The sequence below is a fragment of the Sylvia atricapilla genome, chromosome Z (genome assembly GCF_009819655.1).
Source record: "Sylvia atricapilla isolate bSylAtr1 chromosome Z, bSylAtr1.pri, whole genome shotgun sequence".
NCBI lineage: Eukaryota > Metazoa > Chordata > Aves > Passeriformes > Sylviidae > Sylvia > Sylvia atricapilla.
The window spans coordinates 12,875,010-12,901,824 of record NC_089174.1 but is presented as its reverse complement, the minus strand read 5'-3'; the positions used below and the strand labels follow the sequence as shown (position 1 = coordinate 12,901,824).

Below are 26,815 nucleotides of genomic sequence, written 5' to 3'. Positions count from 1 at the left end.
TCCTTAGTCATGTGTTTTAAAAATATATACTCTACATGCAGATACAGGGCTGTGTTAAGTGTCAAAGAACAGCAATTGCATTTCAAATATGAAATTATGTGGACATCCTGTTCTAATTAACAGGGTTTTACATTGCATTGCACTGCTTTACAACCACACCACATTGATATAGTTAATAAAGCAAAGTGGCAGGGGAAAAATAAAAACAAACCACAAAACAAGCAAACAAAAAAACAGAGACCAGTTAGATAACCCTCCTTGTGCTTCTTCCCCACTATTAAGTCAGAGTGGGAGACCAGGTTTGTTTCCAGGTCCACTGTGGCCTCTTGGATGTATCTGGGATGTTGAAGGGCAGGTTAATGACTTGGCCTTGTGAGTAGAAGTAGTTATCATACACTTCATTCCTCCACATAGATGTTTTGGTCATTTTATGATGCCAGACAACAAGCTGATTGCTTTAGGAACATTTGTGTTCGGAAGCTGAAAGAGAGCAGTTGTCTGAGTCAGTAGTTGAGGATCTATATGTACTATTACTAAAATAATGTTTAAAGTCCGTGTTACAATAGAGTATAGAAAAAGCACTACATTCTTGGCCACTCCAATTGTGAACATCTATAATTTATTCTCTTTTCTGTCTGACTTCTTCATTTTTTATCCTTTTTCAATGACTATTCCCAGCTCTTCATTTTCATTGCTCCATAGAAGCAGCAAGGATTTCCAAGCTGCTACCCACCTTTTTTTAGGCTTGGTTTACAATGTACAGCAGATAATAAAAATAAATTAAAAACCACTGCCAAGAATACAGTTTGTTTGTGAAGTGTGGCCATACTGAGATGAAGTTTTGGCACACATAAACTGTTTCCTTACTTAGTATTCTCGTAAACTGTTGTGTACTGAAGTGTCTGTAACAGTGCGAGGCAGCACCTACAACATAGGATCCGCAAATTAATTTATCATAGTCTAGTTTATACTTCGGCTAAATCTCTGTTTAATTGTCTTCATGTCTGATGCTGCTGCATGGATTGTGTGCCCTCAGAGGTTTCCACTCAGTTCTTGGCATGCTGTGTCCAGCACAGGACACAAAGGACATGGAGCTCCCGTAGCAGGTCCAGTAGAGAGGGACAAAGGGGATTCAGGCCCTGGAGCACCTCCCTGTCCAGAAATGCTAAGGGAGCTGGGGCTGTTCAGCCTGGAGAGGATTCCCAGCTGAGAGGAGCCTCAGCCCTGGGTGTCCATGAGTGTCCCTGGTGTCCCTGGGTGTCTGTGTGCAAGGAGGGGCAGAGCAGGGCCCAGGGCTCCGGGGCTCAGCAATGACACCAGAGCCATGGGCAGGGCCTGAGGCCAGCAATTCCCCCTGCACAGGAGGCACAATTCTGACCTGGGCAGTGCCCAGCCCTGAACAGACACCAGAGAGATTGGTCTCCTCCCTGGGGATATTACAGAATTACCTGGACACAATCCTATGTGCTCTGGGGTGGCCCTGCTGGAGCAGGGAGGTGGCACCAGAAGAGCCACTGCAGATCCATCCTGGGGTTCTTGCTTGATGGCTTTAGTTACAATGAACCTGGTAGATTCATTATTTAATCCAGTTTTATATTGTATTTGAGGAAAGTCCAGGAAGAAACCTCATTTACAAGTATTCTGTGGAATCTATACATGGGTCTTTTTAAGTGTAAAAGTTTCAGATTTCATTCTGTTTGTGAATAAGTTGGGACAAATAAGGTAGAAATTACATCTGTCCTTTCCAGAGGCTCTTAGTAAAAATAACCTAAAGGATTTTCATCACTCACCAACAGAGCTTATATGGTACTGCCAGCTGCATTGTCCAAAACAAACAGAATCCGCTCCTTATTGCAGGTGATAGCTATAATGCCCTTACTTTTTCATGTCCCTCACATGACAAGCACCTATCTACAGTGCCCAACTGACATTCTGAATGTGATCAGAAACACATTTTTTTCCTGTAAAGTCAGAAAACTGGCACTTCTGTTGCATCTCTTTAGGTGATGTATCTTTTTTCACAGTGGCAGGACTTCCATGATGAAAAAGCTAAAAATCCATGTGACCAAGAAATGTGTGAAATGAATGCAGTAAGACTGGTTAACTTTAATGATGAAAAGTTACAGAATATTTTGCTTTATTATCTTTATGCATAGGGTTTAATGTAATAGAGGAGGTCATTGTGGAGGGCATCCATGTAGGAAAGCATGGTCAGTGCTGGCATGTTGGTTAAAATGGTTGTCGGGAGTGCTGGTGGCCTTTGCAAGGGAATCTCTTGGTTGTCTCCACATCCTACAGTTCTTTCACACCTGCCTGTGGAGGGATTTTGGTGGGGATGAGTTGGATTCGTTCCCAAAAATGCTGAATTCAAGTGGATGTTCTCAATCTGAACCAATGCCCAGTCACTGAGGCATCGAGATCACACAGAGGGAAATCATTAAACCTGAAGCAAAATCCAGTCTTCATATAGTGTAAATATGAAAAACATCATCACTTCAATAGTGTCTGCATCTCTTGTAAGAACATGTTGCCAAATAAGGTGTTTAAGAGTTTAATTTTGGATATCCAAAAAATAGAAGTAACTAGAAATCAATCAATACTTTTCAAAGTGTAATTAGAATACGTTTAGAATTTATATTCTACAGTTTTTCATTTTGGTGAAGATAGAAGGGTATAATGAAGCATAATCAGAATTTTAAAAACCGTTAATGGTGACTTTTTAATTGCTCAACTTTCAAATTTGGATTTGCTTGAGATGGGAAAAGATAAATTCTTCAGTGTTGAAATAAAGATTGCCTATTAACTAGGGAATGAATACATCTAACGTAGAGAAAACAAAGGAACAACACTCCACTTTCATTTCTATATACATAAAGCATGTATAAATATAAAAGTGTGGAGATAAATATATGTGTGTATGCACAAATATAGACACACACCCTTCAAATTGCTGGCTTGAAGGGAAAAAAGAAATGGAAATGCACAAACAAGATCTAAGCTGTGTATAAAAATTGGGAATTTTCATTTAAAAGTGATAAATCCGCAGTAAATGTTTGTGTTTTGTTTAAAATTGTCTTGCTTCACTGATGAAAGGACAGTAGAAAGTGGAAAGAAACCAGTCAAGACCAGTAGAAATATGTGCATCTGAAAGCTCTTAAGTCTGTAAGGACAAGAAGGAAAGGAGATGTCACCTATCTTGAGAAGATCATAATCACTTAGAACTGTTAATTTTGAAGGACTGTACTAATGATTAAATTATGTGCATTCATTGTTCTTCTGTGGAAAATGGGTTGGACATGAAATGCAAATATTTCACTAACTGAGACATTTCAAGTGAACACAATGCTAAAAATCTCCTGATCAGCTTTAAAAGTAAAGGACGAGTGATGGGAAATGATAAGATATTTCTGTCATGACTTGGAATATCTTCTGAAAATTTTAATTGGACAAAACAAATAAATAGGGAGATAGTTTAGCCTAACTGCCTTGTGCAGAAAGTCTTAAGGTCTTATTCACTCTCTTTTCATAAACGTTTTTCATCCCATAGGCATGAACAGGTGCAGAAAAGCAGGTTTATTCACCTGAGTCTTAACAAGTGGCAAAAAAACTGTATGAACTCAACTGAGGTGAGCAACAACCAGAACCAAATGAAAGGGTGCGGGGACTGCCTAGTTAATTTTTGCCAGCCTTGTTGAGCATGTAGAGAGAAGACATGTGGGAGGCTGTGTTGATGGGGACTAGGGTATCTTCATTAAAGGCATTTTTCTTCCCACTCCCTGGTTCTGCAGGAGGCATCACTGCTGCTGGCTGGGTTGGGTGCTGGGGGTGTTGTCACTGGTGCTGTTGGCTGAGAAGGCTGGGGAATATCTCTCTTTTTCATTTTAATGAAACACTGTCTCGACTGATGGCAGCTTTCCTCAAATCCGCACAGCAGCCTGTGCATGAAAGATTTCCCACAAGTTATAAAAATATTCAGAACCATGTTATATAACCACATTTCCCCTTTAATCGTTTTTGATCCATTTTTTACTAATGAAGACGTGAAGTGACAGGAATAGTTCATATTCTTTTTTCCCTGCAGAGGCTGTTGGCATAGAAATGAACTCTTTGTAACCTATGGAAGAGAGAAGAGTTTACTTTTTAAGCTGTTTTCTGTTTCTACTTGTGTTTCAAATTGTCAAACATCAGATACTTAAAAGGTATAACACAGCAGGCTGAAGTGCAGTGACCTGTTGCTCTTTCACATTGAAATTAATAAAGTAGCTCATATGTAGACCTTTAGAAAGGCAAAAGATTATACTTTTTTAGGGCAGGAAGGGATTTATTATGATAGAAATTAATCTCTGCAGACATTACTTTAGGGCTTTATTCTAACTCTTGAATAGGGACACACTTTTACAGTATTGTACCATTAGATTAAATCCAAATCTTTAGTCAGCACTTTATCTCCACCCGGGATTAATGTTTCAGACCAGTCCCAGAGTAGGATTCAAATGGCAATTCTCTGCTTAGAATAATCTGATTTTCTTCTTGTAATGCCATCTCAAGTTTAGTGAAATCAACTGGTGCATCTCCTCAGATTACAAGACCAGAAAAAAGTTAAAATTATAAAAATTTTGTACACCTGGTTTTACACAAGTTCACTGCAGTTCTTGGCCACAACTAAAAGCTACAGCTTAAGTGCAGTCTCTTGGTCACAGAAGCTTTCAGAAGTAACCACCTTGATTTTCATAAAAACTGTGATAAAATCATGATTTTTTTACTCTGAGATTTACATTCGCTTGTAGTTTTCTTATCCAGTAAGTGGACATTCAAAGTTGATATTATCACTTTATTCATTTTCTAAAACCATTTAGACACTCTGCCAGGAGTGTTCTAGCTAGAAATTTAGCTGAATTTTCTACCTGCATGGTAAGCAAATCAGCCTAGAAAAGAGGCAGAAGGAGGTAGATTAGCTATTGGTATATAGAAACCTTATTTTTCAATTAATAAGTGAGACAATTTAATTATTCCAACTGTCTCTTTTACCTTAGGAGAAATTAATTAGCTGCCTCACCATTAAATCTGAAGAAACAGCTTACAAATTTCTTAAAAAGAACTGCAGAGCTCATCTGTTTCTATGTTCACACTTTGCATCTCTTCACAGGTGTGTCTTCTACATGATTTATGGTTCTGCTTCTCTGTAGTGCTTTAGCTGTGGGGAAATAGGTGTGAACTTGGGTGCAGTGCAGATGATTCTCTAAAAATCAGGAAAATATTAAAGTGCTTTTTCTGAAAATTGATTTTAACATGAAAATGCTACTGGTGGCAAGTGCTTTTTCAGTTGTCTTTTGAAGTTTAGGTGCTCTTAGCTGCAGAACTGGTGCTTATTTTTACTATGTCTATACCAGATTTCTACTGACTGACTGTTTCCTGGGCTGTTTATTGTTTTTGGTGCTGCCTGGAGATTTCTCCTTTGGAAAAAGTTTTGTTCTCGTGAAAGTGAATGGCCATTATTTTTATTTCTTTTGAAAGAGCTTTAAAATAAGCTGCATTTCTTGTAGCCACGTTGGAAATTGAATACAATTACGGCTGCTGTTTTAGACAGAAGTGATGGCCCTCCTTTCCCATCAGTGGTGGAACCAAAAGCTTGAATTTTAAAAAACATACTGTATAGAATATCAATAAAAAGCAAAGTTTCTCCCTAAAAAATCTGGGTGTCTAACATCATAAACTCATATGTCATTTCTTTACAGCTACAGCATCAGCACATTTACCTCAGTATCGGCTGCTATGAATTTCACTTCCTCATAGTATAATGTATACTCAATGTGTTCATATTTATATAAAATTCCCACTACATGAAAGAATAAAGAGGGTTGAATTTTCCATGCAAACTTGCTGTTTCACAGAATATGCTCTATTTTTAAATTATAGAAGGAAATGTGGCCCAAACACCTGAATGGTCTTTATTCAAACACTTCTGTTATTACAGTTTTGAAATATGAATGTACATGAGTTTTAAAGGCAGGTTTCTTTCTTCATCATCATATCGTTGTCTCAAGCAGATGTCACTCAGAGCAGCAGTTCTGCCAGAAACCCTAATAGTTATCATTCTAGGTGTTATCGTTGAGGGGAATTGTCTCCATTTCAGGCTAATGATGGGGACTAAAATCCTTCTCTCAGGCCTAATTCAGGATACTGAGCCATAGGTTTTGGCAGGTATTTCTGTCCCAGAAACTGTAGCATTAAATAGTGAATATCTGTAAGTTGGAGTAAGGAATTCTTTTTCATATTTTTCATTTTTCCATTGCAAATTAATTAGTGTATAATAAGGGCAGGTGGCTGGTCTATCTGCTTTTAGAAAGAGTGCTTCATGAAAGTGTAAGTGGTTGTGGGATGGAACTTCTCCCTCTGTACATCTTTTTCAGCCTTCACAAAAGTTGTTTTCATAAACTGTGAATTTCTGTTCTTGACAAAGATTGATGAGCTAACTCTTAACATCACAGAGTGCTGCATTATTTATACACACAAGGGGTTGGGCTCCTTCTTTTAGACTGTCCTTTGCTGTCAAGCGGAGAATTGAACTCCTCAGTCAGAAATCACGCAATGTTTCATTTTTATGGGGTTTTATGGGATCAAAAAGTATGTTATATAAATGTTTAAAGTTCAGCAGAGAGTGGATGTGCAACTTCTACCCAACTCCCCACCACTATGTGCTTATGGAAAGGAGAAATAATTGTACATTGAGTATTTTATTGAAAAGCATGTGGCTTAAAAGTAGTTATGTGAACACACGTAAAGAAGCATGATTGATTTGGCAGAACAGTTTTTCTCTGGGTGCTTTTAATGAAAGAGATCCAAGTTCATTCATTGAGTTATTCATTATGGACAAAAAATCATATTCCTTAAAAAAAATCCTAACTTTTTATTAGACAGTATATACATCAGCTTATTTTTTTTGTTTTGTTTTGTTTTGTTTTTGTTTTTGTTTTTGTTTTTCCTCCTTTTTGAGATTTGCTGTATGATTTTTCCTGAGTTTGGAGGATTAGGGAGGGTTCTTCATTACAATTCTCATTTTGAGTTTGCATGGATCTCTTTGATTTTATTGGTTTTGTCACGTTTTTTTTTAAATTCTTAACCAACCATGGCTTCCAAAGCAGGGATAGATGGTTTGCTCAAGAGCTAATTTGGCTTCAAAATGTTCTGAAGAAATTAAAGATATTCAGAAAAAGAATAATTATAATAATAATAAAAATCCCACAAATGTAGGACCCCTAGACACTAAATCAAGCATCAAAAGTTTAGGTACTGTCTTCAGACACACTTTTACACTTCAGATATACTTTTACACTTGAGTGGCCACGTAAAGAGAAGTGGAAGGTTAGTCAGATGCAGGAAAGACAAACATGACTTACTCTTTTTATTGAACATTGAATCTTACTTGAATTGTTTCAGAATGTCTTAATAAAAGTACAGTGATAATTTCTCTTTTGATTTCCTTTTTTTTTACTAGAAGTATAGTGATAATTTGTCTTTTGATTTTCTTTTCTTTTTTTTTTTTTTTCAATAATTTAATTTCTCCTGGAGTATTTGTTTAATTTGAAGAAATTTGTCACATTACACAGTCTGTTACACAAACATGATACTGCCAATCGCCATGGAAAGCCATCAGAACTGAGCAGACTCCTGCAAGATTTATTGTAAATTATATATTTCCAGTTTTGAGTTTATTTTACTCATCCATTCACAAAATATCTCAGGTTAAATTGTAAAACCATTGTTATGTTAAAAATTGTGTTTCATTTTAATGGTAACAAATCCTTTCATCAGTTGTGTTAAGATAAAATGCACCCATATCAGCTTTTCTTACTGATAACAGAGCCTTCAAAATCAAATTGTTTTCATCAAACTCAGTGGAATGTACAACTAATTAGATTTCAGTATTTTAGCATGAATGTCCTCTCAAGAGACAAAGGAAGATATTGTTGATTCAAAGGTGATATTTATTTTGTTTAGCATAATTTCACAGACAATAAGCTATAAATAAAGGAGATAGCATTTTACATGATTTTTGATGATTTAAGTTTTAACATTTTTATAGCCTGGTACCTCCTCTTAAATAGAATTGTGCAGCATCTCATTTTTCTGACTGCATCATATTTGATTTTATATTAAGATATAATTTAACCATTGTTTACAGTATAGGCTTTTCCTCTTATCCCCATTAGCATTATGCGAATGAGACAGGATAGGCTATATCTTGCTTGGCTGTTTGTTTGTTTGCTGTTTTGTTTGGGGGTTTGGTTTTGTTTCTGGCTTTGTTTTGGTTTCAGGGTTTTTTTTTTGTTTGTTTGGTTGGTTTTTGGGAGGTTTAGTTGGACCTTTGTGTTCCCTGTGTTTTCTTCTTTTTTTTTTTAATAACCCATTTTCTTTGGACATGCTCTTTATTCATTTCATTTTTGTGATGTAGTATAATGACATTGCAAAAATCACACCAGTGACTAACAGGCCAAGGTGGTGGGTCAAAAGAGCAATTAGTAGAGTTATTTCCTGGACATGGAAATAAATGGCTGTTGACAGAGGAGAACATCTGCATTATTAGTCCCAAACTGCAGGTCGGGTCACTTTATTTCAGGCTGAAAAAGCCAACATGTAATTTAAAGTAAATTAAAACCAGAGAGTTGACTGTCCACACTTTGGTCATCTCAGGAGATTTCTGGATGTATAATGAAAAATTGTGTGTGAAATCTGCTTGTCATTCAATATAAAATTTACAAATTCAAACAGTATTTTTTCTTTTCTGCCTTTTGCGCCAATGACATAATTGAAATCAGAAAGACACCAATCAGGAAATATGTAACAAAAGTATCCTCTCTCATTTTAATCAGAATATCCGTGCAGATTTGCATAATAAGCGTTCCTGCTCCTGATGCTATTCAGTTTATCAATTTAATTGGAGGTATAGGAATATAATTGTCAGAGCATTTATTTAATAGTGGCTGTTCTTTCACTATCAATTGCCTAATCCCCATAAAGTAATAAACAAAGCATCCTTTGCTACCCCAATAATGCAACAAAAGCAGAAAATGAGAAACCTTGGCTTATTTAAATTGAGTTAGAAAATGTCATCTACTGCTTTTAATAGCTTTATTTCTTCATCAGCTGGACCGTCTTTAATACAAAACTTAATATTAAGTACATGACAGCTCTTTGTGTCATGAAGGCACCCTAAAGCTGACAAAAAATTAAATATAGCTACAAATAACCCAGAAAACTACTCCACAACTCCAGTTTTTCTTTGCGACTGATGCACAGAATTGATAAATGCATTTTCATGCATCAGTTATATTTCTTAACCAATGTTTAGATGGAAATTTTCACACCAAGGATTAATCTGAAATTCATATGCAAGAAAAGTTTAGAAATCTTGAGCTGAGTTTACCGCCAAAATTATCCAAAACATTCTCCAATGTCAGTACTGCTGACATAAAACAAATTACTTTCCCTTAATCTTTTCAATTACATGGAAAACCCCTGACAATTCCCAATATTTCTGAATATTGTACTTGTTTTCTAGTATTTATCTATTTGTTGATCATTCTTTCAGATGCATTTACTGCACAAAATGCTGTTATTTTTATTATTATAATCAGCTATGCTGAGTAGTAGAGAGCAAAAATTTGCCTTTAAAGATGAAGACTTAGATAAATAAAAATGTATGGAAATATAAGAAAAACTATCTGAGAAAAATTATTAAATTAAAGTTGACCAAATCCCCTAGCTCACCACACTTACAGGGTTTTGTTTTGGATTGCTTCTAGTTATCCCATTGTTGACAGAATGCAATCTGTCCATGTCCTGAGTGTCTTCAGGTTAGAAAATGTAAAAAATTATCACTTTTATTGTCTTCTGCAAATGGATTGAATTTAAGACAACCACATTTTATGGGGTAGAAGATTAGAGAAACATGATTCTGTGGAGTTGTGAGTTTGACATTTTTTCTGTACTTAGTTACCAAAAATCTGGCATGTTTAGAGCCTGTGGGTAACTTCTGGTGACCTTTCTACGAAAACTTTGTTTTCCTTTCCCTGTGCCCTGCAGCGGACGTGTGCGACTCCAACCCCTGCCAGAACGGTGGCATCTGCCTGTCAGGGCTCAATGACAACTTCTACTCCTGTGAGTGTCCTGCGGGCTTCACAGATCCCAACTGCTCCAGCCTTGTGGAGGTTGGTAAGTGCAAATTAAATTAAATTGCTGAAATAGCTCCAGCACACCGTCAGCCTGTGGCTGGCCAAGCCTTGATCCTTTCTGTGGCGCTTTGTATGGTGGTCGTGATGCCTTGTTAGGATTGCCTAAAAACAGAGCTCAGGTAAAATAAGGATAATAAAAAGCAGATATATTAATGAACAGTCTTCAGGTACATTTTGGGCAGAAAAAGTCCATCCAGTAGCTACACCAAAAAATGGACGATAGTCAAAGGTTTTCACACTTTTATAAGTTTGGGCTATTTGCATATCTGGGCTAATCTTCCAGTTACAACTTCAGGTAATGTAATTTACCCCAAGTTTGCTTCCTTCAACTCACTTTTGTTTACATTTCTCAGGGCCTGAGAAAGTAAGGTGTCCTTGATTCCCAGGCCTAGAGAGGAATTGTTCTGTCTGACCAAAATGGGAAAGCAGCAACTAACACTGTATATGGAGTTGAGAGTTATACACTGAAGTACTGCAGGATATATGAAAAGTATAAAAGTTGAAATCCTAAGGCATCAATGGGGTCATTACTTTGGTCATTATTGGGGTTTTTAACCTTATATCTGTTCCATAGGCATCTCTACAGTAATTAACAGTTGAAATGGCATCTGCAGAATGTAATTACCAAAAAAAAGTTCACAAAACCGTCCATAGCAGTGACTTAAAAGTTGACAATGTTTTTCAAAGTTCAATTCTAGATAATTTTAGATCATTCTAGATAATTCTATGATAGTTCTATGTATCCTTCTTCAACCAGTGCCCTTCACATCTTCATTTCTGATGGTTTCATGCCAATGTCCAAAGTAAAGACTAATTTCTTATGCAAATGAAGAGACAGGAACAACATAGGAGAAAACCAGAATAACACATAGGGGTCACTTGTTTGAATTTCAATATAATTCCCCACTTGCAGTCTCTAATTAATCGTTAGATGAGTGCATAGAACACAATTCAAATGTACTGAAATTTCGTGATATGCACTTGATTCAAAGTAAACCTAAATTTGAGTGGTAGATCCAAAACATGCAGCAGGTCAGGCCTCCATATTAAGAAAACTTAATCGAGAAAATCATAATTGAAGGAAAAGATAGATATATACAGCTCACTGAAAGGTAACTGAGCTCTTGTATTATCCCAAAGAAGGCACAAAAGTAGGCTTACAGAGAAAAATGATAGAACTGTGACAGCTGGGCTCAACACTGCAACTGTCCTAAATATGTGGTTATTTTTAATAATTAATTAATTAATTGATGCATTTTTAAAAACTTTACAGGGAGAAACAGGATTCACTATTCTGCAGACTAAGTATATCTCTGCCATGGGGTAAGGGGAGCAGAATTTAGTCAAGAAACAAAGGGCTGTTCTGGTATTTTGTCCATTTCCTTTCCCGCAAATGATGCTACTGCTGTTTTGAGAGTGAATTCTAAGTGTCCACAATGCAATTTTAAGGGAATTTGGATTTAGTTTCATTCCTCTTAAGTTAAACTTTCTGCAAAGTAATAGAACTAGCTCCTGTGGGAGAATGATCAACTTCAGAAACCACCTGCATTTTTTTCTGACTCTAAAATGTTGTTGAAGCTGACATCAACACCTAAAATTTGAGTTGCACAAGGAAGTGCTTGTTGTTTTGGTATAGCCACACTAGAAGCCAGAAGACACTGCCTCAAATTCTATTTTCCATCCCTTTCCCGATAATTTTTGTCAGTGCTTGAATTTATCCTACAGATATAGGTCATGCTACCCTAAAATGACCTAGACATGGCTTCACTTCAGGAATATTTTTGATTTATTGTGAAGGAATTTACATGGCACATAACTGGGAGGATGCCAGACATGACTGAATCTGGAGAAAAAATAATATTGTGATAATTGTCACTGTAATTAGCAGGTGAGCATGAATAGGGCTTTAAAAATACACATATACTTAACTGAAATATTCAAATACTTCAACAAAAACTCAGTTTGGTAAACAGACTAAAGCATAAATAAATAACTTGAGAGTATGTGACAATCACAGCATTTACAGAAGCAGGATGTGACATATCTAGTTTGCAATGCATGGAGAATATCTGCTGGACAACATTGGTTAAGTAAAGAATTTATTAATATTCCTATAGTAACTAAAATCCAGAATATTAATCTAGTTTGTGTTTGTCTTTATTACACAAGGCTAGACATTCAGTCTAGCCTTGCTGAAAACTTTAAAAATGGATTTGAATATAATATTTTATTGTTTAGTAAAAGATTAATCTGTTATCTAACCCTGAACACAGTCATAGAAACCACTGGATAAAAAAAAAGATATTTCAAGAAAATTTTTTGAAATTTTTTTCCTATGAAAATGATGATGATTAATGTAACCTGTTAGTCAGATCCATTAATTTAAATACTTTAAAGTATTTGAGGTAAAAATGCTACAAGTGAAATAATGTTTTAAGATGTATCTAGAGGAGCTAGGAGTGAAAACCCTGAGTGATCCCTTTTAGTAAGAATGTTTATTTGATGCAAGATTTAAAAATGAATGCTAGGAAAGGTTGCTTCTCTTTGGCTTTTTAATGAGTTTTTGCCCCAAACCTAATCTCTTAATCCCTCATATCTCAAAAAAGGTTTTTTGACAATTTTCTGTGTAGTTGAAAACACTAAACTAAAAATTGGTATTTAAGATGTCAGGATGTATCATGTAGGAAGAAAAGAGAAAGGTGAGGAAAAAAACCCCAAAACAACATGAAGAAAAGCCTGTGTCACTCTGTCTCCCTCAAAAAGACTGCACAGAAAATTTTAAAAGCAGCTGGGTGTTATCTGCATCTCCTTCATTAGAGACTCCACTATCAGATTTTGTGCAGTGATAGGATGCACTGCTGAACTCTGGGCACCAGCTGGGAAGTCATAAATTTTTCAAGGGACATACCTTAAACAGGAGGATTTTCACAGTAAAAGACAACAGGGATTTTACTTAATCATGCATTAAAGTGGGTAAATAAAAGGCAATCCCATTCAGACAGCAAGCCATGAACTACACAAAACCAAAAAAAATAAGTGCATACGAGTACCCAGGAAGATCAAATATTTAGGTAGAAGTCCGCTCTAAATAGATCATCGAATACTCGAGACAATTTGGGAGCTGCATGGATACTCAAGAATGCAACTCCCTTTATTAGCTTAATAGAAGTAAGATTTTAAATAACCTGAAATTGATAATAAGACCAATTTCAAGCTAAGAATTTTAATGAATAATGTGTTTTATAAATTTACCCATGGAAAAATACTGCTTTTCTGCCATACTTCATTTTTTCCTGACCCTATTACTTTGAGTGTATCTAAACCAAAATTTATGAAAAATATTTCTGACAGTAATTTGTATATTTTAAGTTGCTATTCCAATTCTGACTCTACTCTTCCATTAATGGCAATCTCATTTTGTTTCCTGTGTGTACTTCTATACCTAACTTAGTCATGCTAAAAGACTTGAGATGAGGTGATAAATGTATAATATCACCCTATTTGTACAGCCAGGTTTTTCAGTGCTCTAACACATTTTAAGTATCTGATAAACTGGCAGAGGATGAGCTAGAGACAAACAGGAAAATGTGTGTTTTAGTTGTTTTTTAGTTTAGCACATTCTCTGGAGAGGTGGAAAAGGATTTAGCTAAAGAGATAAAGGTGATTATACCAAACATTCCAAATAGCATGACGATTACTAAAGATAATAAGAATACTATGGTCCAAGTTAACTTTTCAGCACTCTTGCCTACATATATGGAAACATAAATTTTAACATAAATTGAAACCAAATAATTTTTGATTAACTAATATTAACATTGAAATGCGTAACAGAGAAGCTGACAAACTTTACGTTATTTAAAAATAACTCACATGTAATTCTCAGAAATCATGTAAATTATCAAAATACAATAAGCAACAATTGTTAAAGACAGTTATAGGAGTCTTTAATGAATTCTACTCAGGAAAACTCTTAATGTGCTTCCTGTCAACTTGAGTGTCTAATTAGCTATGGACAGTGCAAAAGGGATCTATAAAATGACACTGGGGGAAGTTTTCTTTGAAATAAAAATTACTCCTGTTTTGTTTAGTGTGTGCATAGTGGAAACCAGGGGGAGAAACATGGCCTTAGTGACAAGAAAAAGAGTAGTTAACCTTCTTATGCCATAAGGCAATGAGAGTGTGTTCCATGAGTTGACCATGTTCACGTTTGAAATCTGAGCACCTTAAAACTACTTGGTATTGATCTTCCAAATCTGAAATTCAATAACTGTCTGAGAGGATAAACTGGTGAACATGTTTAGTTTACTTAAGTGAAAAAAAAAATAACAAATGTCAAATGGGCTGCCAGCATCCTTTTGGAAAGTGTCTCTGTCTTTTATGTCAGCTCTCAATACTCATTGAGAGGATCTCATTATCGAAAAACATGGTGAAAAATGCCTGTGTGCATTTTGGAAGGGTGGAAAGGCAAGTTAATGATCTTATGGTTAACGATCAAGGGAAGCTGGGTCTCAGTGCAGCATGGAGGCTGAGTGAAGGGAGAAAAGTTTAAAGGTGAACCAGAGACGCCAGTTTCCCATGACATCTTTACTCTACCTGCTCTGATTACGAAATGATTGTGGGGTTCCTTACTTAGCACATTACAGTTTTCCATATCAGTTCAGTCTTCCCAGTATCCAAAGCAAACTATTTCTTTGACAGCTGCTGTCTCTCAGCCAGAAATGCAGGAATCAAAGGGGTTCTTCCCTTTTCATGCTGTTAAATAAAAATTCACTGTGATGGATTAGGCCCAGAGTGCTCTGATCTGTTTGTTTTGTGGCTTTATTTGCACAACCTAAGTCTCCACTTTTGCTTTCCTGACCTCTGCACTGACAGGAGTAGGGCTTCTGGAAAGCCTAGTACAGATAAAAGTCTTGTCACTCACTTTCGGCGAGTGTTGCAGATGCTTTTCAGTGCTATGATTAGAAATGACTGAAGGATTTCAAAGATGCTTTTATAGTCTTACAAGATGTGATTTGGATTTTTCTCTAAAGGGTGGTTGTTTGCCCCATATATTGAACATATGTACTATTGGATTTTCCAAGGTAGAAATAGTGAAATGAATTCACTCTTACAAAAGAATTCCAATTACTTACTGTCATGTGCATCTAGTATGCAATTGATATGAAAGTATTCACCTTAACTGTAAATAAGATAACCTGGAATAATGCAAATTAAAGCACTGGCACTCACAAAATATGAATAGTTAAAGATGTGAGGCACTTGTGGATATCTGTAGCATAGCCCCACCTCTGAATGGATTATCCAGGGGTGCAGGCTTCTCAGGAACATTTCCAGTTGAATTTTGACTATTTCCAGAGATGGAGACTTCACAACTTCTCATGGCAATCTGTTCCAGTGCTCCATCACCTTCACAGGTAAAAAAAACCAAAAAAACCAAAAAAAACCCAAAAAAACCCAAGGAAACAAATGGACAAACCCCAAAACCCTAAATATATTTAAGTGTAATTTTTTGAAGTTTAGGGGTTTTCTCATTGTGCTGTCATTAGGTACCCCTGAGTAGTCCCTGTCTCTGGTGTCTTTATTTGTATTTTCTTCTCCAGGATTGATTGTTTGATTTTAGGGAATAATCACATCCCTTGGCCTGGTGGTGCTCCTCTCCCTAGTACAAAACAGTCCTAAGTGTGCATTGCCCAGGATATTGGGCCAGGATAATAGGTCCTCATTAAATAGAGTGTGGACTCCAGATTTCAGCATCTATGGTCATTACTTTGGGTGTAATGTCATCCAAATTGACTATATTTATTCCTGTATCAGCAAAATCTATGTAAAGTGATGTATTCTTATAGGTCTGTGTTTCTTATTGTCATCAGGAAGACTTTATTATATGACTTTTGACTTCTTCTTTAGTGAACTGCCATGCTTTACTCTTGATACTAAGTGATTATTTGAAAAAAATGCGAAGGAAATTATGCTCTTTTTGCTGGTATTCTCACTCTTGAAAACCATTTAAATGGTTCTGTAGATAAAAGATTAACATCAGAGATGAGGTGGGCCTGTGTTTATTTGAATTCAGGAAGAATAATCAGGTTGCATGGTTAAAGGGTAGTTTCTTCTGGGAAAAGTGTGAGACAGAGTGGGAAGGATTGAAAACAAATTCTTCCCTGAAGGGCTTCAGCATGTTGAGGGCATTTCTCGGTGCTCTATTCTGAAGCCTAAGTGTTCTCACAGGTTATGGAGCTCTGCTAAAAGCAATCTGTACATATTAATAAAAATAATTTGACAAATTAGGCCCTAATGTTTAGTTCCTGGTAGCCTGAAACGCACATAATGCACTGAAATCTAAATTGAGTAGCCTGAATTCATGAATGCAGAATAGCTTGATAAATGGCACTGATTGCAGGGCAGCCATAATTTACAATATTTCTGCCAAAACAATTGCCTTTGGTGTTGATTACCAGTAAATCTGTTGTGATAATAAGGTTCCAAGTCACAGCTGATGAGGAGGGTGCAATAATGGGAGTTCACAGAGTTGTAGACTCACAGGTTGGAATGGACCTCAAGGATCATCTGAGTCAAACTTTCTTCGCAAAATCATGGTCCAGGCAAAATGGGCCAGAGCCCTGTCCAGCTGAATCTTAAAAGTGTCTAATGTTGGGGAATCCATCACTTGCCTTGGGAGATTATTCCACTGGTTGATTGTTACAGTGAAAATTTTTCTTATTATGTCCAACCAGGGCCTCCTCAGGAGTTCCTTGGACCCCTCATTCTTTGTCTTTTCTGTGTGGCTCCACGTACAAAGGCATTCTCTACATTCTCTGTGGACACCCTTTAAACAGTGGAACATGTGGTGAAATGTCCTCTCAGCCTTCTCTCCTCAAGGCTGAGCAAATCCAGGTGTCTCAGCCTTTCCTCACAAGTCAGACTTCCCAGCCCTTGGATCCTCTTTGTGGTCCTTCTCTGTGCCCTCTCCAGCCTGTCCACCTCTGTTTGGCATAACAGGGACCAAACCTGGACACAGTGCTCCATGTATGACCCAAAACATGCTGACCAAAGTGGGGTAATGACTTCTTTACCTCTGATTTGCCTTTTTTGGTGTGTCTTTGTGTGAATGATCCTGCAGTTAATTCCTTCTCCATCTTCGTGTCGCTTTGCTCCACAATGTTTTTGTGTTTCTTTTCCCATGGAGCCACAGAGCTCTGCAGATATGTCCCATTGTTAAGCAGAGGGAAAAATCACCCACACTGACCTGCTGGCAGTGCTTCTCCTAATACATACCAGAATACTGCTGACAATTGTAAAAGAGGTGATTAATACTCTGTTAGGTTTCATCAGAATATTTATTTTATAAAGCATTTCAAAATACTTGAACAGACCTTAAAAGTGTATATGGTACCACTGGTCAATGTGACCATGCACAATGTTTGTAGGTAGTGAAAATTTTAACACCTAAATAAGAAATGCCCTGTCGAATGAACCCCATGCTAGAATTCATATCACATTTTCTTATTTTTGTGTTGCAAATTTGTTACTTGGAAGTACAAATTGGCAAGGGATAGGCAGGTCTGGTCACACACTAGAGAGTGAGCAGGGGTACGCTCTGAAGGAGATTTTATGCATTTTATGCATCTAATTAAAAGGGCAAATGGAAAATATCCAGCCTCTTGTCGGCAGACCTGCTGCTCACAATGAGACCTTGCAAAGAAAAACAAGGCTTGTGAGCATAGGCTTATTTGCAAAAACACATTCCCAGGCCCTGCTTTCAGTTGGGGGGATGAAGGACTCAGTAATGCATCATATTTTGATTAAAAACTCCAACACTGATGATGAGCCTTGCATGCAAAAATATTCAGAAGAGCATGAATACAGGGTGTGGAAAGCTGTCACAAACTGTGAGTTGTGGGCTTTCTATCCAGGTGTTATTTAACTGGAAATTTGTGCTAAAGGCAGGGTGCTCAAGAAACAAGAGTTGGCACCTGCCTAGGCTTGTGTGTACTGGAAGGAAGAGATCACTGGTGAGCCAGGTCCATTTCCATGAGGTTTTGCCCTGTTTTATTGGGTGAAGAAGAGAGAGAAAAAAGAACAGAGGAAAAAAAAATAAAAGTTTCCCCAGAAATGTGTTGTGTCTGTGGCCCTATATATTTTTTAAACCAGCTTCAAAAGAAGTAGGTAGAATAAACCAGTTATATTTTGTCAGATCTGCCAGCAAAAGAGGCAGCACATAAAAGTCTGTAGATCTCAGGCTGACAGGCAAGGGAAATTGCTCTTTGGATAGGTGCTCTTAGCACTGTCTGGAAAGAGAAGTGTTCAAATCATTCAACCATTACGAAGAAAAGAGGTCTTGGTGGGCAGAAGCTGCATCAGATTAAACCAGCAGAGCACGTGACACATCAAGATCTAATGAAATAATATACTGGCACACAATATCTTGCACATTTTCACATCCATGAGTACCTCTGGAGTGATCCAGGTGACTGTGAGAAGCACTGACCTAGCTGCTGGGCTGTTTGTGGTGATGTTCCATGTCGGATCACTTTGTTCCTCATCATCCTTGTCCCGGTGTTTAAAGTGGGTCTCTCACCACTTTTGAAATATTATTATTATTATTATTATTGTAACAGTGTATCTATTTTATTGTTTCTAATAAATTGTTACTGCATTTAAGACAGTTTCTATTATTAGGTCATTTTTTATGTTAGCCATTATCATTGACAAATACTAGAGGTCCTCATGTTCCTGTCCAGTTCTAAAGAAATTAATCATTGCAGAACTTTTTATACTTTCAAAATACACTACTCATTAAGCATTATTAATTCTTACAGATTAGGGGTCACTAAGCATCATCATGTTCACGATTAATTACTATTTGGTTATGCTAGCAATGGGGTAGTAGCCTAATTTTCCTGCTCCTTTAGCTTCTTGGCTAATGCAAAGTAAATAGTTTTGGTGGTTTTAAAGAGACCAGACAACATAATTTCTCACAAAATTTTGACTCAAGAAATGTTTTTGAAGCACTGCCTCTGTTTATTTTCCCATTTTATATAATATAGTTTTCTCCTTGATTTTTATGTGGAAGGATGTGACTCAACAGTATGGAAGCAACTTGCTAAAAATAATGCCAGAAGGAAGCTGATTCTTTAGCTGAAAAAGCAAATTGGTCTTTAATGAGGTGTTAATTCTGGCATCCTAGGAGATTCGGATTAAAAGGTTTATACTTCTTAGGAAAAAACAATCAGATGGAAAACCTGGTGGTGTTGAACGTAATGCAAGTCCTAAATGCAGTTTGGTACTAGAGTAAAAGAAACACAATTTAAAAGCTGAATATTTGATCCAGAGACATATGGAGATTACTGTTATTTTTTTTCTTTTCCCCTTTAAGTTTTTTACCAGATTTTTTTCCAAAACTATTTATGTAAAGGCCTCATTAAGCAGAGCAAAATAAATCATGCTTTGGCACCACTTTTTCTTACTTTTTTCTTTCCGTGTATATTTACTTGTTTTTAACTAATGAATTAACGAAATATTTCTTTGCTACTAAAAAAAAAAAAATAGATGCAACAATTCAGGAACTCTTTTGCTTTTCTTCAGTAATAAAGATACTTCTGTTCAGAAGAGTAAGAGAACCCAGATTTTTCTCCTAATAAATTTAATATTTCTAGCTGGGAAAAGTTGCTATTTAGTAGCTCAGAAATTTCTTTTCACTGCATAACTCTCTGTCATCTGGTTAATTTCTATGTTTTTTTAATTTAAAATCTCTGTTAAGTCACTTGCTTAAGAGTTGTTTATGTTCATCATCCAGATGCAAAATTTCCTTAAGCATTTAAAATACTGTAAAATGATGTATCTACTCTCTTACAATATTTTTTTCAGTTCCAGAATAGCAAATGAACTTATTGAAGATTTTAAACTGGAATATATAAAACTAGTATTGTCTTAAGCAAATAAACCTTGTTCTTTAGTATGTTGAGGACATTGAATACTGTTAGTAGAGATTTTAGTAGGATGTAGAAGAATTATGCTGATATAGATTAGATGAGGCCTTTTAACTTTTTTATTTATTCCAAAAATCACATTTTTCCTAATAGGAATAGCTAAATGCTTTAGCTCTTGATTGGTTTGTTGATGTTTCTTTTTTCTTTACTTTTTTGCCAAAATATAAGTGTAATTACAGGAACTCCATAATAATTCTAGGGCTGAATTTTTTTCCTATAGGTTACAAAATTAATGCATATTTTATTGCAAGGAATCCAGAAAACAGGGGAATTATAAATGATATAATACAATAAAATATAATTAAAATATAGTTAGCTATGAAATTTTTCAGTCAAAATAACAGGAAGAAAAATACCAGAAGGAAGTCTCACCTTTTCTACCCCATTTCAGGATTTTATTTTTTGTCTTTTTATTATTTTGTTTTGTCTTCTATTTAGCCAGACATGCCTGTCCTGTACCAGTTCTTGTCAGGTGTTAATAAAAAAAGCTACTTTTCCTCCTTCTTTTACTCAATAAATTATCTGGGATGGTTCCTTTGAGGTGAAAAGACACTATGTGCCACGTGTGCATCTTTTTGGGCATTCATGGGTAATGAGGATAATGAGGACTTGAGTGAAATGCTGAGTGTATGAAGCATATGAATAATTCAACCTAGAGATACTGGTTTTGAGGTTTTTCTTTTCAGGTTGTATCAGAAGTATACAGCTTGCTCCGACTTGATGATGCTGTAAAATAATGATTAATAATTAATTTATATTTATGCTATATTAATGACCACAATTATTAAAGAATGAGGTTTTATGCTGTATTATGGTTGCAGAGCTAGTATTTCATGTGCATTTCTTGAGCTGAGCACCTGCTTGAGAACTGATATTGCACCATGAGTTAGGAGAGTCAATATGTTATTTCTTTTGTTAGAAGAAATTAATCAATGAGATTGAAATTAATATTTCAGTTGCTCCCCCATGGCTATATCTTTAATATTAGAATACTAATGTGAGGTACAAACTCTCAAGTTATCAATACCATCTTTCCTTTGAAACATGCACTGGAATGGCTCCATTTTAAATCAGGGAATTATGAAGTCTGGAAAATTCAAAAATTGACTTGGACATGACCTTCAGTTTTTGTCTCTGAAATTAGGAAAATAGTGAGGTAGAATTCAAGAACTTCACTATTTAGTGAAATTGCACTTTGGCTTCCTTGGTATTTATAATTCTGTTTGGTTTATGTGTCACTTTATGCATAATAGGTGCAAATATGTGTGGTTTCACTTTTCTCATCCATGCTTTTGACAGATACCTAATTCTAATATGCATGAATGTATGCATGATTTCATTTTTTTCAAATTAATGGGAATGAGACATGCATGTACAATCTGCTTTGTTTGCCAGTCCATATCCATAGTACTCTGATTATAGGATCACAGAATGGTTTGGGTTGGGAGAGACCTCAAAGCCCATCCAATGCCACGGGCAGGGACACCTTCCACTGTGCCAGGCTGCTCCAAGCCCCAGTGTCCAGCCTGGCCTTGGACACTGCCAGGGATCCAGGAGCAGCCACAGCTTCTCTGGGCACCCTGTGTCAGGCCTCCCCACCCTTCCGGGGGAGAAATTCTTCCAAATATCTGGTCCAAACATACTCTTTGTCACTTTGAAGCCATTCACTGTATCCTGTCCTTCCATCCCTTGTCAATTGTCTCTCTCCATCTTTCCTGCAGCTCTTTCAGGCCCTGCAAGGCCACAGTGAGGTCACCCCAAAGCTTGTCCAGGCTGAACAATCCAAATTCTCCCAGCCTTAATCATGTCCTACTCTCACCTCTTAACAAACTAATAGAAGTGGTCAAAATATCCTGGAATATTTTGTTTTGTCATACAAACATTTTCTGCATAAAGAGTGGGATACAAAAGCTCAGATTTCAAATCCTCATGGAGATGCTTCACATATTGCATTTTCATTCATAGACAGCTCTTCCTGGCCCTTTCCCTTTGTATTAGTGCATCCACACAAACATAGGTTATTTCAGAAATACATGTCTTCTGGGTAATACAATTTTTTCTCATTTTATCCAGCAAAAAAAAATCAAAGAAAGAAGTTCCAGAGCTTGCAGATACTTATCCTGTTAAGGATCCCACAGTCTGGAAGACAGGGTTAAGAGTGATGTGCCTGTGGATTCAGAGTTTCAAAGGGGAAATCCAAGATATCGGTAAATTCCAGAGTCTTTTCTCTAAATCCCGGGCAGTATTTTTTGTAGCTCCTCATGGCTTTGAACAGCAATTATTATTTGGCTTCTGTTGACTCTGTTTGCTCAACTGGTCTTCCTAAAGCTGTAGAGAAAACTAGAAAGGAAAGAACAACTGCTGCTGTAGCAACTCCCTTAGAGTTTCTTTTTCTTGTAAACTTAGTGAGGAGTTTTCATGGAGTCTGATATGTTTCATGATGCAGACAGAACCATGGCACAAGAAATATGTTGATGATGTCTTTTTTCTCATTTCCAACATAGACGGGAAGCAACTTCAGCTTCAAATGCACATTTAAAGTTAAATGAATTGGCTATGAATGAACATGTAATACCCATTATAAACCCAAAAAAAAAAAAAAAATTAAAAAAAACTCCACACCAAAACAAAAACAGAACAAAAAGACCCCCAAAAAACCAAACAACAAACAACAAAAAGCAAGAACAAAAAAAATAATATTAGTCCCCAGACTGTCAGATGTGTCGTTGCAACAGCCATCAATGGGGACGTGACAAGAAAAGAGGTACCTGAAGAAAAGGTAGTATGTTATTAGAAATGTGCTGAAGATCTGAGATATTTTATGTCCATTTCTTCTCCAACATGATACTAAGATATCTTTTATTATGTTATCCATATTATAATTTTTAAAAAATCTTGTTTCCTAATTTATTCAGCAGTTGCAGTAAATAGAGCTTTAGAAAGGGCGAAAAGCTCAATTCCAGCAGCTTGCATTTAATAAAGATGAAAATTATATTCCCAGTAAGAACCTACAAGTGAGTATCATGGGACTCAGCAGAATATACTTCTCTAAGTACTAATGTCAATTAAAAGACATGGCAAAACACTGCCACACCATTTTCATATTTTCCAAACCATGTTTTTTGAGTTTAGTTCTGCACACAAAAACCATGTTCTTATGGCAGATGTGTCTCTCCCCTACATAAACCAGCTTTCTCCTGCTGACAGAGTACAAACTGAAAACATTCCTGCTGTGGCAAAGAGGAGTTTTCATCAATAGTAAAGATTCTTAACTACTTAGATACACCTGAGAAAAGATTCTGAGAAGTTTTTTGCAGGCCTGTGTTAGCACAAGATCTGCATTTCCACAGGCAGTAATGACATTAAGGTTTGCAACAGAACCGTGGTTGTGGATCAAGACTTATAATCCTGAAAGCCCAGTAAGAAAAATATTTTTAAGAGCTAAATCTCAGTGTATTGCATTACCATTATCTAGAAATATAAAGCATCTAGTTTGTATTAAGTATCCAGTTCTGTCAAGCTCAATTTGAATTGACATTAAATCAGACAAAAATAATTTTTTTTTGAAGTTGTCTTGGTTTCCTCCATGTGTTAACTAAGATGAGGGCAGTAAGGGTGTGAATTAACATGAAGACAGATGTATGCCAACATATTCAAGTACAAATGTAATCTTGCTGGAATTGAGACAGAGAAGCATGTCTTGATTAAAAATTCCTATTACTTTCCTCTCCTTCTTTGGCAGGTCAACTTTTTAATCATCAGTTATATTATTCATTATGAACAATCTAATGAGGCCAGAATTGGTCCTTTAAGATTAATTTTTGCAGATAGGAAAACTACGTTGTCAGTGTCATTTGATTTATTCAAAAATATGACTGAATGGGCTGTAATTTATAAGGGGAATGATGACAGTCATAAAAAGAAAATATTGAATTTCAGCTTCTGCTTTTCCTGGCATGAAATAAGAAGCATCTGCAGTAGTCATTAGCTTGTAGCTGCACAATACATTAGCCTAAGTCAGCAACAAAAGTGAGCAGTGGATTAACTTTGTCCTCACTGGTGGTGACTTTGGGATCAGTTTTACTTATATTAAACCAACAGATCCTGACCAATGTAGCATAAATAAAGTAAATAAATATATCAATCTGAATGCAAAGTGGTGAATGCTTCTGAAACATCAGCATCTTCATCATTTGCTTTCTCAGGGTGGAAGAAGGGACTTGAGCAGTTTAAAAGAATTGGTAACTCCAAATAAAATAGAATAATTGTCTTTCAAGCATTGCAGCTGAATAAATGAATACCCAAAGACCATGAAATAAAAAGTTTACTAAAATAAGGAATGTAAACATTAAACTAGTTGACTGTGAATCTTGATACTGATTAGAGCTGGAATGTGTCAAACATTTATTTCATACATCTTACAATTAAATACAAAAAGAATTAAATTACACAGATTTTGTCTGGCCTTTCTGAAATCAAATTGGTGGCAATACTTTAAGAGAAACACCTGACTCTTGTTTAGGAAAAGAAAATATTAAAATAATAATCATCTAGTTAATCAACATTGAAATAAATGGTACCTTTTTTTTTATGATTTCATTTGCAGCTGAAGTTAATTTCATACTCTGTAGCAGGCAGTGTTGTATCTGCATTTCTCATGAACTGTGTTCATTCAAAAATGGTCCGTAGTAGCTGTGCTGTTCTGCTTTGACTTGGCAGCCCTAAAATCTACATTTTCTCTGCTGCAGGCACTTGGCTTGGTGTGACAGTTCTGCCTGGAGTCTGAGAACTCTACAGGTTGAGTAGGAGGGGAGACAGAACTTGTGGGTGACACTATAAATCTAGTTTATTTGCATTTTTACAGCCTTCATAACCATATTTGGATTGGAAGGATACAATTTAGCATCATGAACAGAGAAATATTTTTTTTCATGTCGTTAGCCAGTGTGTGGTACCTGAATTACAGCAGCAGCACCCTGTCTGGTGAGAACTGGAGCAGCAAAGAGGATGTGATTAATAGAAAATCAGAGTGCAGTACAGTGAAATGTACCAGTGATGGCCTGCCTGGTAAGAACAAAGTGATGAAGGGAGTCTGATTAAAAGGAATCAAAACAGCCTGGCAAAGCAGCTGAACAACATCTCAAGAGAGAGAGGGAAGTGACTGCACAGTTCAAGAGAAACTTCAGTGAAATCAAGGGGTTTTGGCAGTTTAGTGGGATCTGTAGGACTATGTCAGCTGCAGGACCTACATTTCTACTGTTTGGGAGCAGAGAAAGTATCTTCTCAGACTGGAGAAGGGTTCCCAAACCATTTGGCAGAGGAGTTCAGAACACAGGTGCCATGCATTCACAGAGACTTCAACAAATATAAAATGTAAGAAATAGTCTATGTGCACTTCAACATTTTTAACAGGTGTTCAGAGCACATAATTAACCAGCTTGTAGCTTGAATACAGTTAGATTTGTGACTGTCTGTGAGGATTCATTAATATTAGGAGCAGAACAGGCTATCATTAGGACATGTAGGGTGACCTCTGTGAATCACAGCATGCCATCACACCAAAACATTGCTGCCTACAGTCCATAGAGCCACCCCCAAGCTTTGCCTTCTCCAGGAAACTTACAAATAGGATAAATCCAGGAAAAAGAGGAGGCTTTGATAAGGTAAGAGAAGTCTATCTGATCTAGTTGGCAGTCTCTGCTCTACAAGTAGTTGGAAAATGGCTTTGTTTAAATTATGCATATTTAAAGGATTTTTTTCCTCTGTTTCTTTACTGAGTGCCACTGTGGTGCAACCTGCAGTTACAACTTCATCTAGAAGTATCCCTTCTTGTTTTGAGATAGACAGCAACAATTAAACAAATGAACAAACAAAAATGGCTTTTCAGCAATGGATTAATTTTCTATATATAAACAGTGCTCAGGTGCTTTTATATTTGTGTTTTCATCAACCAATTAACAGAACACTCTAACCCTTACTTCTGATTATTTCTACTGTTTCTTGTTCTGGTAACATTTCTGTTAATATTTTCTTTCTTTGGTATTTTCAAGCCTTTGCTGAAATGTAGACACAAGAACCAGAAAACTTAACCCAAATCATTATAGGAGGTACCAAACTAATTTAATGTATTTACTTTTTTTTTTTTTTTTTTTTTTTTTTTAGCACGTTTTATATCTCAATACTCAGGAATGTCATTGACTGCAATATTTGTTCTTATTGAAAAAGAGTGGGTGAGATGATGGAAAATAGATGGTATATAAAGCAGCAGCAGGATTTGTATCAAAAATAGTGTGGCCAGAAAGACCAGGACAGCGACAAGTCACAGATTGGTCTCTATGACCTTGGAAGTCTTTTCTAACCTAAATGATTTTACGATTCCGCAATTGTTTGATTAGTGGATAATTAGGAAATATTTACAATACAGAAGACTATATTTACAATATATTTGCTGATGGAAAAGCCATTAAACAAAAAAATATGTTAATCTGGCCCACAGACATTCTGCAGAACCACTGTCATGTATACAACTGGATATTGCAGATATAATTGAAACCCTATTCAAACTAACATTGAAATTTTGGCAATGGCTGT

The 26,815-nt window shown here is 36.3% G+C and overlaps 1 protein-coding gene across 1 annotated transcript in view; it reads left to right on the top strand.

Annotated features, from left to right (window-relative positions):
• Positions 1-26,815, top strand: part of LOC136374127 (EGF-like repeat and discoidin I-like domain-containing protein 3) — a 133,560-nt gene that overhangs the window by 55,197 nt on the left and 51,548 nt on the right. Inside the window, exon 2 of the mRNA XM_066339315.1 lies at positions 10,084-10,212. Coding sequence (XP_066195412.1) covers positions 10,084-10,212 — 129 coding nt within the window. The remainder of the gene's footprint in view (positions 1-10,083; positions 10,213-26,815) is intronic.